Here is a 15,634-nt window from a genome sequence, read left to right as displayed (position 1 = left end):
GAGAGAAATCAGAGGGTCTCTCGCAAAGTTCTGGCTCAGAAGTAGAGGTTGGAGAGAAAGGCAAGGTCCTGACACCTGCCCCCCACACTTACCCATTGCATGTGGCATTCGCTCCCTACCAGGCCGGTGCTTAAAGGCCCATTAAACCCCTTCTTCACCTTATCCACCTGGCAGAGATGACATCAGCCAACCCAGCTGGACTGGCCTTACTTCTACCTTTTTCACCAGGACTTTAAAAACTACCCCCAAGCCCTAAAGCTAGGGCAAGCACATGCCCAACAGCCTCCACTTTGCTAGCTAATGCTGGGCCCTGCCCCCCAGCACCCCTACAGACAGCCCAGTAGTCTAGGGCTGGTCTCCACACTCCTTGCCACCCTTTGGGGACATCCCACTCTAGGCCATGTCTCCTGGTCCAGGAACACTCTCAGGAGGATCTTGAAGTGCCCACTCTAGTCTGCTCCAGTAGCTCCACTCTGGAGAGAAATGGCTGGTAGGTCAGTCCCTGTCCTCCTCTCCTTGGCCCCAGCCTCCAGGCCTGCTGTGGAGGTGAGACCGCCGTGGGTTATGACTTTGTGACTTGGGTCCTGGGCATCTTCTGTAATGATGATGCCTCTTTTCTCAGATGTTGCCCAAAGTTTTGCAAAAAGCTTCGTTCATTTTCAGGTACCCCCCCCCAATCCCCTAAAGAGTTGGCTGCAACTAGCCAGCCAGGGGGGCATCAGGAGAGAAAAGGAAGTCTGGGTTGGAAGGGGCCCAAGGTTTGCAGCAGTCTGCCTTGTTGAGCTCTGTGTGTTCTTGGATTCCCCTTCCAAGATTATCAAGATTTCCTCCATTAAAATGCTCCTGAGGCACCCCCTGCCCCTGCCCCCCACCGCTGTTTGCTGTACATAGAGGCTAAGTGGGGTGGGGTGGGCGGGTGTGCACATGTGGTGTGTGTGTGTGAAGAATGTATATAGGTAAAGGGGAGTGTGCTCCAGTGGTTCCAGAAAAGGGACAGCACTCCTGTGTTCTATCCCTAGCTTGACTACTGGCTCGCTGTGTGGCCTTGGGCAAGTCACTTAACCTCTCCGTGCCTCAGTTTCCCCATCTGTAAAATAGGGGATAATAATACTGACCTACCTCACAGGGGTGTTGTGAGGCTTTAACTAAATGTTCTGTAAAGCGTTTGAGATACAGAGGCAAAGACGCTAGGAAAGGGCAAAGTATTACTTGGACTTAAGGAAGATGAAATGGTACCATAAATGCTGCTATTCTGAGAGCCATTTTAAACTGCACTGCTCCAATCACCCCCGCTTCTCATCACCAGGACAGCAGGTCGAAAAAATGTCTTTCCTTTCACTTGCTTCTGGGGTTTGTGATTATTCTAGACACTTAATTTTTTCCCTTGCTGTATCTCCTTCCCTCATCTTCTCGACTTGTTCCCTGTTCTGTTTATGCGGAAATGGCAGAAATGCTTGAGAAATGAGAATGTATAAGTGGATTGGAAGTTTATAGTCTGAAATTTCAATTTTACTTTGTACTGTACATCTTTTTACTTTAGAATTTGCAATAAAGGGTTACGTCAATCTTGTTTTCAACTCTCTTCTTGGATTGGCCTATCATTCTGTCGTTGCTTTTGCACCAAAGCCCCTGGTCCAGGACGGATGGGGAGTTGAGCATTCCCTCCTCGCAGGACCCCACAGCTCTCCTGTGCCTTCCCCTGTGGCAGGGGACAGAGCCTGTGTGAGGGCTCACCCAGGCTCAACTCCTTAGATGGAGTGATGGTGCCCCAGCCACTCAGAGGTGTGTGGGAAAGGTTTGGGGCTCCAGTTAGAATTTCAGGAGGACTTGCCTGAGTGGGAAGGGCACCATGGAGGCAGCAGACCCTGCAAGTGGACACCCTTCTAGGTGCGCTGCCCCCTGCACACTCCAGCAGGGTCTAGCGTACACTCAAGAGGGAGCTGCATATCTCGTTCTGGTTACCATCACATTTCCCAAGCTCCCTTCGTATGCACAGGCCATCCCTACTGGAGCTCAAACTTTCAGGTCAAAATCTGGGTTCCAAAACCTGACTATGCCACTAACTAATTGTAACCAGAGCTTTCTTATGTGTAATGGAGACAAAACCTTCCTTCTTGGGTTTTGAAGAGTATATCAAATAATGTATGAAACTGCTCAGCCTAGAGCCTGGCACCCAGTTAGTGCTGAATAAATGATAGCTCTTAGTGGAAGAATAACTGCAAGATAAGAAGGAACTAATGCTGACAAGAATTGGGAGGTCTGCCTCCCACCCTGTGAGACTGCACCAGAGCCCCTCCTTCCATTGGCAGTCCCACTTGCTGGGACGCTCATTTCCAACAGACCAACAAACCAACTGACCGCTCCCGCCTTTTGAGTACTTGTAACTTTTATAATCCATCCAAAGCAGTACTCACAGGATTGGGCTCCCATTTTACAGCTGAGGGCACTGGGGCGAGGGAGAATCTGGCCCAGCTGCAGCCCAGGCCGAGTGGGCCCAGGCCTCCCGGGACGCGAGCTGTTCCTTAGTCAAGAGCGGCATTGTTTCCCGCCAGCCGTGCGCCTCGGCGGGCCTGAGCCTGGGAGTGGCGGGCGTGCCGGGGCCGCCGGACCGCGCCGGGTCGCCATCGCCGCCCGCGATCCACAGCGTGAGCGGGATGAGCAGCGCCCCGGTGCCCATCGCCCCCACGAAACCGGTGAGGAGGCCGAGCGCCAGCGGCCCGGCCCAGCCCACGGGGCTCCGCTCGTACGGGGGCTGGGGCAGGCGCTCCACGATCAGCTCTAGCTCGTCCCAGTCGGGCGCGGGGGCCGAGGCGCGCCGGGGGCGCGGGGCCGGGGGTACGGGGGGCGCGGCGGGCGCGGGAGGCGCGGCGGGCGCGATGGCGCCGGACCGCGGCAGGTAGCGCGGCCCGAACTTGCGCAGCTGCAGTGTCGCCTGCTGATGGAGGTTCTTGCCCAGCTCCCGGGCCACGTCGGGGCGGCCGCTGCGTCGCAGGGCCCGGGCCACGCGGTCCCAAGGCAGCGCCGGGGCCTCGGCAGCCAGCCAGGTCGCCAGCGCCTCCCGGCAGCCGTCGGAGACCTCCCCGAGCTCGGTCGACCGGCCCGCCGGGTCCTCCGCAACTTCCCGCCGCCGCCGCCACCGCCGGCCGGGCGACCCCGACATAGGCTCCTGTGGCTCCGGCCGCGCCATCTGGTCCTCAGAAAGCCGGGCCAGCTCGGCCTCGACGTCGGGTTCAGGAGCCTCCAGGAGCGACCAGAAATGGTCGCACTCTTCTGGGGTCAGCAGCTCGGCCAAACGGACGGCTGTATGGGGACCCATGGCGTCCACGGCCGCCGCCGGATCCAGTGCCCAACCCCAGAACGCCAGGACCAGGGCCCCAGCCAGAGCCCACGCCGCCATCGCCAGGACCTAGGGCTGGGCCACGAGGGGCTCCGAATGCCCGGGGGTGGGGGAGGGGCTCCTAACACTTACGGATTGTGGGAGGGAAGTAGGTTCGAACGTCGGGGACTGAAGTGGAGGAGGGGACTCCTAGCACAAAGGGTGGGGGAGCCAGATAGTAACACGGGATCTAGAGGCAAGAGGGCTCCCAACACCAAGGGACTGGAGGGGGCCTCCAACACATGGGACTTATTGGAGGAGGGTCTCGCACAACTTAGGAACCGTAATGAGAGTTTACACTACCCAGGGTTCGGTAGGACTCTTAGTCCCCCAGGAGGCTAGGATTTGGGACCTTTAATATTGAGGTGCCTGCCCTACTCCTCCTGTGTCCCACCCATACCTCAAACTTTGCAAGTCCCCAACATCTCTTCTGATTCATTCACGACCCCCTGACCCTCCCCCAAAAGCCCTAGACCCCTTGCTCTCCATTATACCCAATATCCAACCAACTCCTAAATTCTCTTGTTACCTGTTTAGTAAATGACCCCACCATTTCCCATTCTTCCACACCTGCGCCAATCGGAACTCTCATCCTCTCTTGTCTGGATGAGGTGAGCAAAACCTCCAGACCACCCCCCCCCCCCCCAGCAGAGACCCCACTTACCCAGACTTGTTTCATTTCCCTCAAGGAAGCTTGGCTCTGACTTGGCTCTTTTTTTTTTTTTTTTTTTGACCAGTAAGGGGATCGCAACCCTCTGCACGGTGTGGTCTGCACCATGCTCAGCCAGTGAGCGCACCGGCCATCCCTATATAGGATCCGAACCCATGACCTCAGCGCCAGCAGCGCCGCACTCTCCCGAGTGAGCCACAGGGCCGGCCCTGATTTGGCTCTTGGCCTGCACTCTGGCTGCTTTGCTTACTCCTCCTGCTGTCAGGTGGCTTCTGGAAAGCCGTGATTCCCACACATACCCTTAGCCACATCTCTATTAGGTACCACTCCTATTGGCCCCACAGCACACTGCAGCTCTGCCTTTTCACTGTCTTACCCATCAGACTGTCAGGTCTATCCATTGTCCCCATAGCACCTAGTGAATAATAGGTGTTCAGTAAAGATGTGTTGAATCAGTGTGCAAATTCTTAACTTGCAAATCAGTCCCTGCCCACAGCCACTACCCGTCCCCCCGCCAACCCCCCCCCCCACTGCAGAACAGCAGCTTATTGTGGACCCCAGCTCTTAACAGGGCAGAGAAGGTCCTCATGGCAAGATCCCAGCTAACTCTTCCAACCTCCCTTCTCCCCACTGCTGCCCTCACCTTATGCTCTTGTAACAAAATCACTGCTGGTGGCACAGCCCCACATGTGTGATGCATTTTCCAGCTTCCATGCTTTGCCCAGCTGTACCCCCTCTTGGCTAGGAAGTTTCTCCCACATCCCACCCCACCCTGAGTCAGGATCTTTTCTGGGTTTTTTTTTTTTTTTTTTTTGGCGGCTGGCCAGTACAGGGATCAAGCCCTGAACGTTGGTGTTATCAGCATCACACTCTAACCAACTGAGCTAACCAGCCAGCCCATTTTCTGGGCATTCTTGAGATAACCCTTGCAACCTCAATCAGGGCTTTATCCAGAAATTAATTAGAGGATATATTCAACAAACATTTATTTAGTGTCTTCTTTTTTTTTTTTTTTTTTTTTTTTTAAAGATGACCGGTAAGGGGATCTTAACCCTTGGCTTGGTGTTGTCAGCACCACGCTCAGCCAGTGAGCTAACCGGCCATCCCTATATGGGATCCGAACCTGTGGCCTTGGTGTTAGCAGCACCGCACTCTCCCGAGTGAGCCACAGGCCAGCCCCCATTCAGTGTCTTCTATGTACCAGATAATTGTGCCAGATGTGAGAATATTAATTTTATATGCCATACCCCCCTCCAAGCAGCTTTATCCAGTTGTATTTTTAAATTATCTATTTTTGAGCTTTTCCCACCTGGATTGTAGGCTCTCCAGGAACATCAGCTGTGCTTGGCAATTTCTGTAGTATCCTCAGCGCCATGCACAATGTCTGCATAGTAGGTACATAATAAACTAGAGGAAGGGGAAGGTCTGGACCTCAAAGGGCCAAGAGAGTTAGGGTCACTAAACCCTAGGGCAATGCCCTACAGTCCTCAGGTCCAGGTACGTTTCTCTCTTCGACGGGCAGCTGTTTGCTTTGGTGGGGTCTCCCTGGTGCTTGCTTTGCCTCCTGTAAGCCCGTGGTAAGCCCTAAGCAGGGAGCCTGGGTGCGCTGCTTCCCTTGAGCTCTCATGAATTTTCAAAATGTTTGCTTAGACCATTCAAGGACCTTAGGAAGTTGTGGGTCCAAACCTCTCACAGGCATCTCCACAGAGCTTTTTTCAGCAAATGTTCCTCCTAGTTTTTTTTTTCAGTTTCCCAGTTTATGATGAGCTGTCAAAGACAGAGTTTGGGGACTGATAGATAGTGGGGTGGGGTGACCGGAAAACCTGTCTCCACACCCTGCCCTCTGCCCACGTTCCCTCCACCCCAGAACAAAATACAAGTTCAACCCTAGTTCTACTCAACAATAGCTACTGCAGGCTCTGCAGAACCCTCTTTCTCTCCAGCCCCCTTTGCTCCATGCATGTGTTCATTCATTCACTTATTCAACAAACATGTGAGCCCTTTGCCCTCATATTTTGGGGGTCTGGGGATACAATGAGTCAGCCCCAGTTCTGAGTCTCTGAGAGCTCTGAATTGCAGGAGGGCCCCTCTATCCAGGGGCTTTTCACCCTGTACCCTCAATACCCAGTATCTAGTTATTCACTCACTATGCCAGAGTGAATAACAGGGGTCCCATGATAACTTTTTGCTAAAGGAATAGAAACACCCACAGAACCACACCCAGGGCACTGGCAGACCTGAATGCCCATGCATTTCTGAGTTAGCTCCCTGCATCCCACTGCCCCCAAGAAATCTTCTGGAAACCATGTCATTGCTTTAATACTGTGTAATATTTTCTTTTAAGATACAGTCTTTTTTGAGGTAGACAGACCACAACTGCAGAGCATCGTCAGACAGCAGATAAATACGTCCATGTACAACACACAGCAAAATGAGGTAGAAATGGTTACAACTGAAGGAGAGGATCCCAATCACAATCTGGGTAGAGGAAAGAGAAGGCCAGCTTACCCAGTCTGCCCTTCCTGCCCTGCCCCTGGATTCTTTGGTGTGCCCCCCCCCAACATTGCCAGAGCTAGACCTGCCCTTCCCCTACCCGCCCCAGTGCCCATGAGGTAGGTGCCAGTAGACTGGGGGCTGTCTCCTTGTGCAAAGTTCCCCAAGCCTGGGGAACAGGAAAAGCCCAGTAGAGGAAGCAGTGGGGACTCAGGGTCTCGGTCAGTGACCTCCTACCCACTCCCCAAAGCTGCCTGCCTCTTGAAGGGAAGGCTGGGATCCCAACCCCACTTCCCTAACACCCCCCACCCCCCATCCCCCATACATACACACACCTGAGAGAGAACCCCCTCACTCCATGCTCCCTCCAAGGTCTTTCACAGCCAAGACCATGCGGCCCACTGCTGAGGCACCAAAGCCCTGCTGGCTCCAAGGAGAGGAGGGTCAGAAAGAGACCAAGGCGGAAAAGGGGGAAAAAACAGAGCAGCTTTCCTGTTAGCACTCTTAGGCCAGCACAGGCCTTCAGCACCTTGGCACCTGAAATATCCCCCATGGACACCCTCCCCGCCAGGGATAGGAGGTTGTATGGACTGTAAGATCTATAGGGGCAGGCAGGGAACAGGAAGGGAGGCTGAGGTGGAAGAGAGAAGAGGAGGAAGGGGGCATGTCCCCCACCTTCAGACCAAAGATCCGGAGTTGTAAAATGGACTAGGGATGGGGTGGAGCAAACTGCTGAAGACTCATCGAGGGAAAACTGGTGGGAAGGAGAGGAATATGGTTCTCAGAGAGAAGGGTTTCAAGCCTGGTGCAAAGTTTGGGTGAGACTGAGACCAAATTCCCAATGTTAGGGAAAAACACCCTGGCCATCTCCACCCTCTCCCAGCCCCTGGAGCTCCAGACCTAGGACTCTAAAGGAATGGGAGAGGCACGCTTCCCCACAGAACTTTCTCCTGTGTGGGATGCTCACACCTCCTTAGAGCCTACAGTAGAGAAGGCAGCTAAAGTCTAGTAGTCGATTTTGTGCCCAACCAGACTTACGGCCAAGCTGTCTCCCCAGATGGAATCTTCTTAGCATGTTATTGGGACTTCTCTGGGGGCTTTCTGCCTGGGTCACATTCCTATTTGGGCCCTCCTGGCCTACTTTCTGGGTCTGGGGCAAGAAACGGGGTGGGCAAAGGCATCCCAACTCAGGATAACGCTTCACAGAAAACACTACACTGAGGTGTGAGGTCCAGCGGGGAGAGCAGCCGAACGGAGCAAGACTTCCCCCTCTCTCAAAGCCCACCCCCCACTCCCACCCCCGGCCTACAACCCCGGATCTGAGGAGGAAGCCCTTAGCGATACATTCTGCTTCTGTCCCAGGGAGAGTTGGGGTTTGAGTGGGGCTTCTGCATCTTCCTCTTCCCTCCCAAGTCCCACTTTCCAAGTCTTTGGGAGAATTTGCTCCCCTGGGTGGGGGTAGGTTGGGGGAAGGGTGGGGGGACATAGAGGAGAGCAGCCAAAGTCTAACATTCTTTCTGAGGTCAGTTTCTTCCTGAGTTGTCAAAAGAAAAACAGCAAACCCTACACATCTTACAAAAATAAGAAGCCTAAAATATTAAACAAGCTACATTTCTGGGATTTCCCCTCAAAAACAAAACCCCCCAAAAACCCTTCTTCGGGTGTTTTTTTTTTTTTTTTTTTTTTTTTTGCTTGATACCCCCCACCCCCCTACCCAAGGCTTCAGCTGGGTGAGACACACTGGCGTGGGATGGGGGATTCGCTACTCCCCTCCTCCTCGGCCACTAGGCCTCCAGATCTCCTGCAAAGAGACGCTGCAGTCTGAATGAGAGTGACAGAAAGCAGGGAGAGGCGTTGAAGTACAGGGACCAAGAAGCGCAGGGACGCCGGAGCACACGGGATAGAGACAGAAGCACAGAAGGTGATAGATGGAGAGATGGGGGGAGCGGAGAGCAAAGGAGAAACAGGGCCGGCATGATGGGGGGGCGGGGAGTCAGTGACAAAGCGACGGGGAGCGAAAACTCAGCTAATGCAGAGAAAGGAGGGGGGTGGAAGAGGGTGTCATTCAGATAGCGAGGAGACAAAAGGGTTTGTGGCGAGACAGCAGGAGTTATTTAGTCCGGGGTGCCAGCCCACGAGGGTTCGTCGGGCGGAGATGGCGAGCTTCCCGTCCACAATAAATAGGTAAAACCTGAGTATACGGCGCATATGGCATCTATCTGCCTGGCGGAAGCATTTTCCTTCCCACAAAAAAAAAAAACAAAACCCGCAGAGCCCTCCCGTCCCCCACCCCACATTCACCAGTCCAGCACCCTCCCAGCCGGGTTTGTTCCGTGACATCGCTCCCAAGCGGAGGAGGCGCGCAGGGAGAGGCGGTGGCTCCCGCGACCTCCTCCGCGCGCCATCAGTGTTCGGAGCCGTACATTTTGTCCCACTCCACGAACGAGTCCAGCTCCTTAGGGGAGGCCCTAGGGCCCACCTTGGCTAGCGCCGCCTCCAAGTCCTTGTAGGAGAGGGGGCGCTGCAGGCCCGGGAGGCCCGCCCCGGCCGCTGCCTGCTGGCACAGCTGTCCCAGTTCGCCCCCAGAGAAGCCCTGGGTGCCCTGCACCAGGGCCGCGAGCTCCCGCTCGCTCAGCGCACAGCCCTGCTGGGCCAGCGCCCGTTGCAGGATCTGCCCGCGGGCCGGACTGTCGGGCAATGCCACGTAGAAGCGGAGAGCGAAGCGCCGGCGGGTCGCCTCGTCCAGAGCCGCGGGCCGCGAGGTGGTCCCCACGACCAGCACGCCGTCGGGCCCCGCGCCGCAGCTGCCGTCCAGGCAGGCCAGGAGCGAGGCCTGCAGCGCGCCTGCGGCAGCCGCACCGTCGTCCCGGACCGGGAGCAGCGCATCCAGCTCGCTGAGGAGGAGCAGGGCGGGCGGGCGGCAGCGCGCAGCCGCGAAGGCCGCCCGCAGGAGGCGAGCGCCCTCGACGGCGCCCGACGCGGCCAGGGTCGCGCCGCGCACGCGCAGCACCGTGGCTCCCAGCTGCGTGGCGAGGCAGCGGCCTAACAGAGCTTTGCCTGCACCGTGCGGCCCGAAGAACAGCACTGTCCGCTGCGGGCGCGGGCTGCCTGGGTAGGCGGGCGGCCTCAGCAGGGGCCACACCAACTCCTCCTCCAGCGCCGCCTTGAGCGCGCCCTGGCCTGCCACGTCCGCCCACTGCACCGGGGGCCCGCAGTCCACCATCTTGCTCGTCACTAGCTCCAGGGCTCCCGGGTCCACACCTTTGGGAGGCTCCCCCGAGGGCACCGCGAAGCCCCCACGGGGAGCCGGCGCAGGGGCCCGTTCCGGGAACTTTTCAAAGGGCTCGAGTTGTGGGCCGTAGACGGGGGAGCCCAGGATCTTGAGGGGGACGCCGCCGCCATACTTTCCCGACACCTCCTCCGGGGCTCCCGGCGGCTTCGCCCTGAACCCGTTGCCCCGACACTCGCCGTTGTCCGCGGCGGGGTAGGAGGCACCGTCGGCCGCGGAGGCCTTGGTGGGCTCATAAATATACTTGCGGTAGCGGCCCTCCGCGCCCTCGTCGTTGGCCTTGCGCTTTAGCGACACCCCGGCCTCAGCGCCCGGAGCGGCCGCCTGGAAGCCGTAGGAGGTGGGCGCCGGCCTGGGCGGCGCGGGCAGGGGCGTGGGCGCCGCCAGGCCCGAGGTCAGGTAGGGGGCCGGGGCGGGGGCCGGGGGCGGCGGGAGAGCGCCATAGCCGGGCTGCGCAGCGTAGCCCCCCGCGGGGTAGTTGTACAGAGGCCCGGAGGGGCCGTACCCGGGCGGGGGCGGGGGCTGCAGTAGCGCAGACGGGGGTGGCGGGGGCAGCGCGGCGCCGGTCTGCGCGCAGTAACTTGGCGTCAGGTACCCCCCGCCGTAGCCCGAGTACTCGGGCGCCGCCGACGGGCCCCCGCACGCGTTGCCGGCATAGAGGGGTTCAGGCAGGTTCCCAGCTAAAACCGGGGAGCCCCCAAGGCCCCCGGAACCGCCCCCACTGCCCGACTTGGTCCCCGGGAGGCCCTCGTGGAGTGAGGCCAGGGGGTAAGGCGGCTCGGGCCCTGGCCATGGCTCGGGGTCCCCCTTGGCGCCGTTGAGGAATGCGGAGTCGCCGTAGCCGCCCAGGGTGGGACGCTCGTAGGGTGAGTCCAGGACCCCCGAGTACTTCTCTGCGTAGCGTTTGAGGAGGTTGGAGGCAGTGAGGGCAGAGATGTCGTCGTGTGCCCAAGCATAGTGGCAGCGCTGGCGACCCCCAGGGGGCAATTCCAATTTGTGGGCTGGCGACGGGGTGGTGGAGGAGACGTCCAGGTGCTGCTCTGGCCATTGGTTGAGGGGCTGGGCGTGTTCTGGTGTCCAGTGCATCTTCGACAGAGCTGCAGGGAAGAGGGAGAGGGGGGAGGGACTTGGTGAGGTCCTGCAAAGCCTCTGAGGACCCATCAAGTGACCTCTAGCCACAGGACAACCTACTCAGACTGCATCATCCACCACCTATCATCCCATTCTCTTAGGGCTTCCTCCCTCCAGGCATCAAATATCCCTAACGTCCCAGGATTAAAGTTATCTGAAGATATTTTCTTCAGAACCAAGAGGGATCTGGAAACGATATGGTTAGCCCCAACTTCACCTTGTAGGCAATGGTTATTTTGTCCTGGCCACACCAGCCATCCCTCTGTAGGCCACATGGCCCTTACCTGCAGACCCAATGAAGTCAAGGGCCAGACAGTAGGTGCCACACCCAGGCCTGGGACTAGTTAAAGTCAGGTGAAGCTCGTTTCAGTAACATGTTTGCTGCTCACTGAGCTGGCTGCTACAGTGGCACTAGGGCTATGCCTGCCCAGGCTCCCTCGCCTAGTGGCCTAGCAGTTTGATATTCCTAAATACTCAGTTCACCTCAGCCTAACCCGGGATTCTGAGGCCCCTTTTGGGCCTGGGGTCAGAGATGCTGGGGGTGGGGGTGGCAGTGCCTCATCATCCCTGGGGAACCACAGTAGCTGAGCCAGAACATTCACCCCTTTCCACTTGGTTTCTTTTGGCCTCTGCCTGATGAAGTCAGAGCACCAGGGTCCAATGCTGCTACCAACTGTCTCATTCCCAAAATGTGTCTCACCACAATGTAAAAATATTTAGAATAGATAGATCATATTCTGGAGAAGACACAGAAAAGTGAGTATACAGCAATGCACATCATAGAAAGTGGATCACAAATGTGACTCTGAGCTTCCTGATAACCAAATAGGGAGATGTAATCAGACTCACTTTGCAAATTAAACAATACTATTACTCAAAAGAAGCAAAGACGTTCCTGGCATAGACATAGAACTTTTTTTTTTTTTTTTTTTGTCGTTTTTTCGTGACCGGCACTCAGCCAGTGAGTGCACTGGTCATTCCTATATAGGATCCGAACCCGCGGCGGGAGCGTCGCCGCGCTCCCAGCGCGGCACTCTACCGAGTGCGCCACGGGCTCGGCCTGACATAGAACTTTTTTGAGATGTAGTAAACAACGTTCTTCTTAACTTCCAAGCTGTAGACATGGCAAGAATGTTCCACAGCTGTTTCTTACACTGTTCTTTGGTACCAGTCAAGGCATGAGCCACACACTCTGGTAAAAGGGATTGGGGGCCTGGGGAACAGCACTACCCAGGCACATGGCTCCAGTGGGCTAGCCTGATCCTAGGATAAAATCTCAAAGACTGAATGAGCCATTGGCACACCGAGAGTTGTGTCTGCTGATGATTGTTTCTCAAACCTAAACTTTTGATGACAGGTTTGCATATACTGACAGGTTCCATGCAAATGTTTATTGAGCAAGTTGTAAGTGCTTTGCAAGCATGGGGCAGATTGAAAGGTGAAGGGGGTGTTTCAGCCAGGTGGAGGAGACATGGAGACAACATCCTCTGTGAAGTGAGAAAATAGAGGTGTGCGCCAAGGGCTCTGGAGCTCAGGGGAGCATGCCACACCTGGTTGAGAAGCCCTCACCAAGGAGGTGGTGTCTTTACTGGATCTTGGAGGGTGAGGGAGCAGAAAGGCTAGAGGGAGCAGAGCATCCCACATCACAGGAACATTACCTTCAGAGGTGCAGAGCACAGTTCAGAAAGCCAGGGCTGTGCTAGCTCATGCCCTATTCCTTTCCTCAAGGCACTTTACTGCCACCTTCTGGAAGCTTGTCATAATCTACAAATCTACAGTGTTTATGGTATGAATCGTGCCCCTTTAGAAGTAGGGCTCTTGTGCAGTGCACAACTTACATAACCATACGCTGCGAGCCTGTATAGAGCACCAAGAAATGTTGGGTCACCAGAGCTTTGAAAATGGTGTATGTGGAGGTAGTGTTAGAAGAAGAAGCTGAGAATAATCAAGTCTCTTTTCAGGTTCTCCACAGTTGGCCTCACTTGCAGCAGCTTGTTGACAGCACCACCACCTCTGCTGAGTCTCACTACCTCCTATAGCTGTGGACTGACATCAATGGGAGAAGACAGTCTTTGAAAATAAAGCTACATACTCTCATCCCCACTGCCCTAGGGAAGGCATGAGCCATAGATACTAACACTTAAAAAGAAAGATAAGCAAGTTCTCAAGGTTATTCTGCCCCCGTGTGAAAAGTGATACTGGCCACCAGTGGCAGGAGAGAACAGAGACTAACAAAGCTGAGTGTGAGGCCTGTGGGGGCAGATGTGCAGCTTTCCAGCTCTCCCAGAGAGGGATTACATGGTGTCAAAGAGCATAATTTCCTTAGGGCCGGCCCGTGGCTCACTCGGTAGAGTGCGGTGCTGATAACACCAAGGCCACGGGTTCGGATCCTATATAGGGATGGCCGGTTTGCTCACTGGCTGAGCGTGGTGCTGACAACACCAAGCCAAGGGTTGAGATCCCCTTACCGGTCATCTTTATCAGCACCACACTCTCCCGAGTGAGCCACGGAATACCGGTCATCTTTAAGAAAAAAAAAAAAAAGCATAATTTCCTGGAACATCAAAAATCATAGTGGCTCTGGTTGCAGGGTTATATAAAGTAACCAATGCAAGTATTGTGTTACCACATGGACCCCAAAACAGTTTTTTTCTCTTTACTGTTATTTATGCTTTTGCTCCTTAATTAATGTGGAGAAAAGAAATTTGACCTTGATAATAGCATTTACTCTGAACATATTAAACTGGGCATGCTGGGGAAAATGTGACCCCCCTCCCAGAAGGACACAGACACAGTAAAGCAGGCTCTGGATCTACAGTGTCCACACACATCTCCTTCACCCCTGCCATCCTCCTCTTTGCTGTCATGTGGTGTCCTCCTTCCCTCATTCCCCAAAGACTCTTTGGGCCAGACTGCCTCTCCCCAGCTCCTGCCCTGGCCTCCAACAATCTTCACTTCCTCCCCTCCTCCACCATGGGCTAGTGAGTGCTGTCTCCCTGCCCCCACCCCCAGGTCAGTTACAGCCCTCTTGCTCTCACACAGAATCACTGGACCTGCCTGGTGCCCCAGCCCTTGAGCTCCTGCCACTTTGCCTCCTGCAGGAGCCTCCAGTACCCATCTCCCCAAGAGAGGGACCCCCTGCTTCCCAGGTTCACAGACCATTCTCTGGTCCCCTATGTTAGCTGAGCTGGAGGTGAGGAAAGACCCTGGGAAAGTGTGGGCTTTGAATCAGGGAGGCCTGGTTTGAATCCAGGACCAGACACTTGCTGTGAGACCCTGAGCGGGTTGCCTGATCTCACTGATGAACCTCAATTTCTCCATCTGCTAAAGGGCATAACATATGCCATGCAGAGTGGCTGTGAGGATTAAAAAATAATGTATGCAAAGTACACAGTCCAGTGCTGGGTACAAATTAGTACAGGCAAAGAGCCTGCGTAATGCCCAACCTTGCTAAGTCCTTGGGGTTGGGGGGAACTTGGTGAATGTTCTATAAAAGGAGGTTCCTTCCAGCTCTGATGTGACAGACCAGTTCTCATGCTGTTTCCCCAGCACCCAAGCACTGAGAGCAGAACCAGCCACTGGTCTGTGTTTTCCATATCTGTGTAACCCTCATGACAGCCCTGAGATCAGCACTATTATCATCATCCCCGTTCTACAGATGTAGAGACTGAGGTACCAAGAGATTCATGCATCTTTAAGGCCACAGAGCTGTTGCATAGTGGAGAAACGATTCAAAACCCAGCACTCTGACCACAAAGCTCAGGCCCTTAACCACTTGCCTGCATTGCCCCTCTGGTCCAGCCCTTTGTTCTTACAGCCAGAGAAGAGCCTGAGGCGGGGACAGTAGCGCTACACCAACATTCATTTCTTCAGGCCAATGGAAGCAATTTCTATATTTGCCTGTAATCCTGGCTATGCCTCAAGTGCTTCAAACCAGGCAGGAGTCTCTGTGTCCTCTCCTGGCAAGACAGCCCACGTAGAGCCATCCCTTTCCCTGTGAGCTTGCCTTCAGATAGCCATATGCATCCCTAGGCTGGGCAAACAGTTCCTTATTTGGGTTTTGTGGCCTTCCCTGGTGGCATTGGGACCCTGTGGAGAAAATGCCCTCTTCCCACAACTGCCAGTGTAGGGAACAAGGTCTCTTGCTCCTGAAAGTAGCTCTTTCTCTGCAGACCATTGAAGGTGAAGAGCTGTTGTACACATAGGAAGTTGGAATCCTACTTGATTCTACCCACAGAATGCAGTGTTTCAAACTTACCGGTAATCAATAAATTGTTACAGAAAGAATTACTAGGGCCGAGCCCGTGGCGCACTTGGTAGAGTGCTGCGCTGGGAGCACGGCGACGCTCCCGCCGCGGGTTCGGATCCTATATAGGACTGACCGGTGCACTCACTGGCTGAGTGCCGGTCACGAAAAAACGACAAAAAAAAAAAAAAAAAAAAAAGAATTACTAGATGGAAGAGTAATCTAATTCCTAAAACCCACCCCTCATTCTTAGGAAGTCTTCCAGGACTGATGAGAGAAATGATTCAGCCTTCTCCACTGACCAACACACTTATGCACTGATTTCACCACAGTCCTGCTGTCCACATGGCTTGTGGTATCTGTCCCAGCCCCGTGGCCATGGTCTCTTGATGCCTAGGGCTCGACAGAGGCCTTAGATCAATCCCCCAT

At 55.2% G+C, this 15,634-nt stretch overlaps 2 protein-coding genes across 2 annotated transcripts; both read right to left on the bottom strand.

The window, feature by feature from the left end:
* Positions 1 to 2,431: 2,431 nt before the first annotated feature.
* Positions 2,432 to 3,397, bottom strand: TMDD1 (transmembrane and death domain 1). The gene has a single exon (XM_063074864.1). The coding sequence runs from the start codon at positions 3,395 to 3,397 to the stop codon at positions 2,432 to 2,434; it is 966 nt and encodes a 321-aa protein (XP_062930934.1).
* A 5,546-nt stretch (positions 3,398 to 8,943) lies between these two features.
* FIGNL2 (fidgetin like 2) lies at positions 8,944 to 10,914 on the bottom strand. The gene has a single exon (XM_063115811.1). The coding sequence runs from the start codon at positions 10,912 to 10,914 to the stop codon at positions 8,944 to 8,946; it is 1,971 nt and encodes a 656-aa protein (XP_062971881.1).
* Between the last annotated feature and the right edge of the window lie 4,720 nt (positions 10,915 to 15,634).

Source organism: Cynocephalus volans, chromosome 12, assembly GCF_027409185.1.
Source record: "Cynocephalus volans isolate mCynVol1 chromosome 12, mCynVol1.pri, whole genome shotgun sequence".
Taxonomy (NCBI): Eukaryota; Metazoa; Chordata; class Mammalia; order Dermoptera; family Cynocephalidae; genus Cynocephalus; species Cynocephalus volans.
The sequence above is the reverse complement of the archived record's forward strand: the minus strand, read 5'-3'. Positions and strand labels throughout refer to the sequence as shown.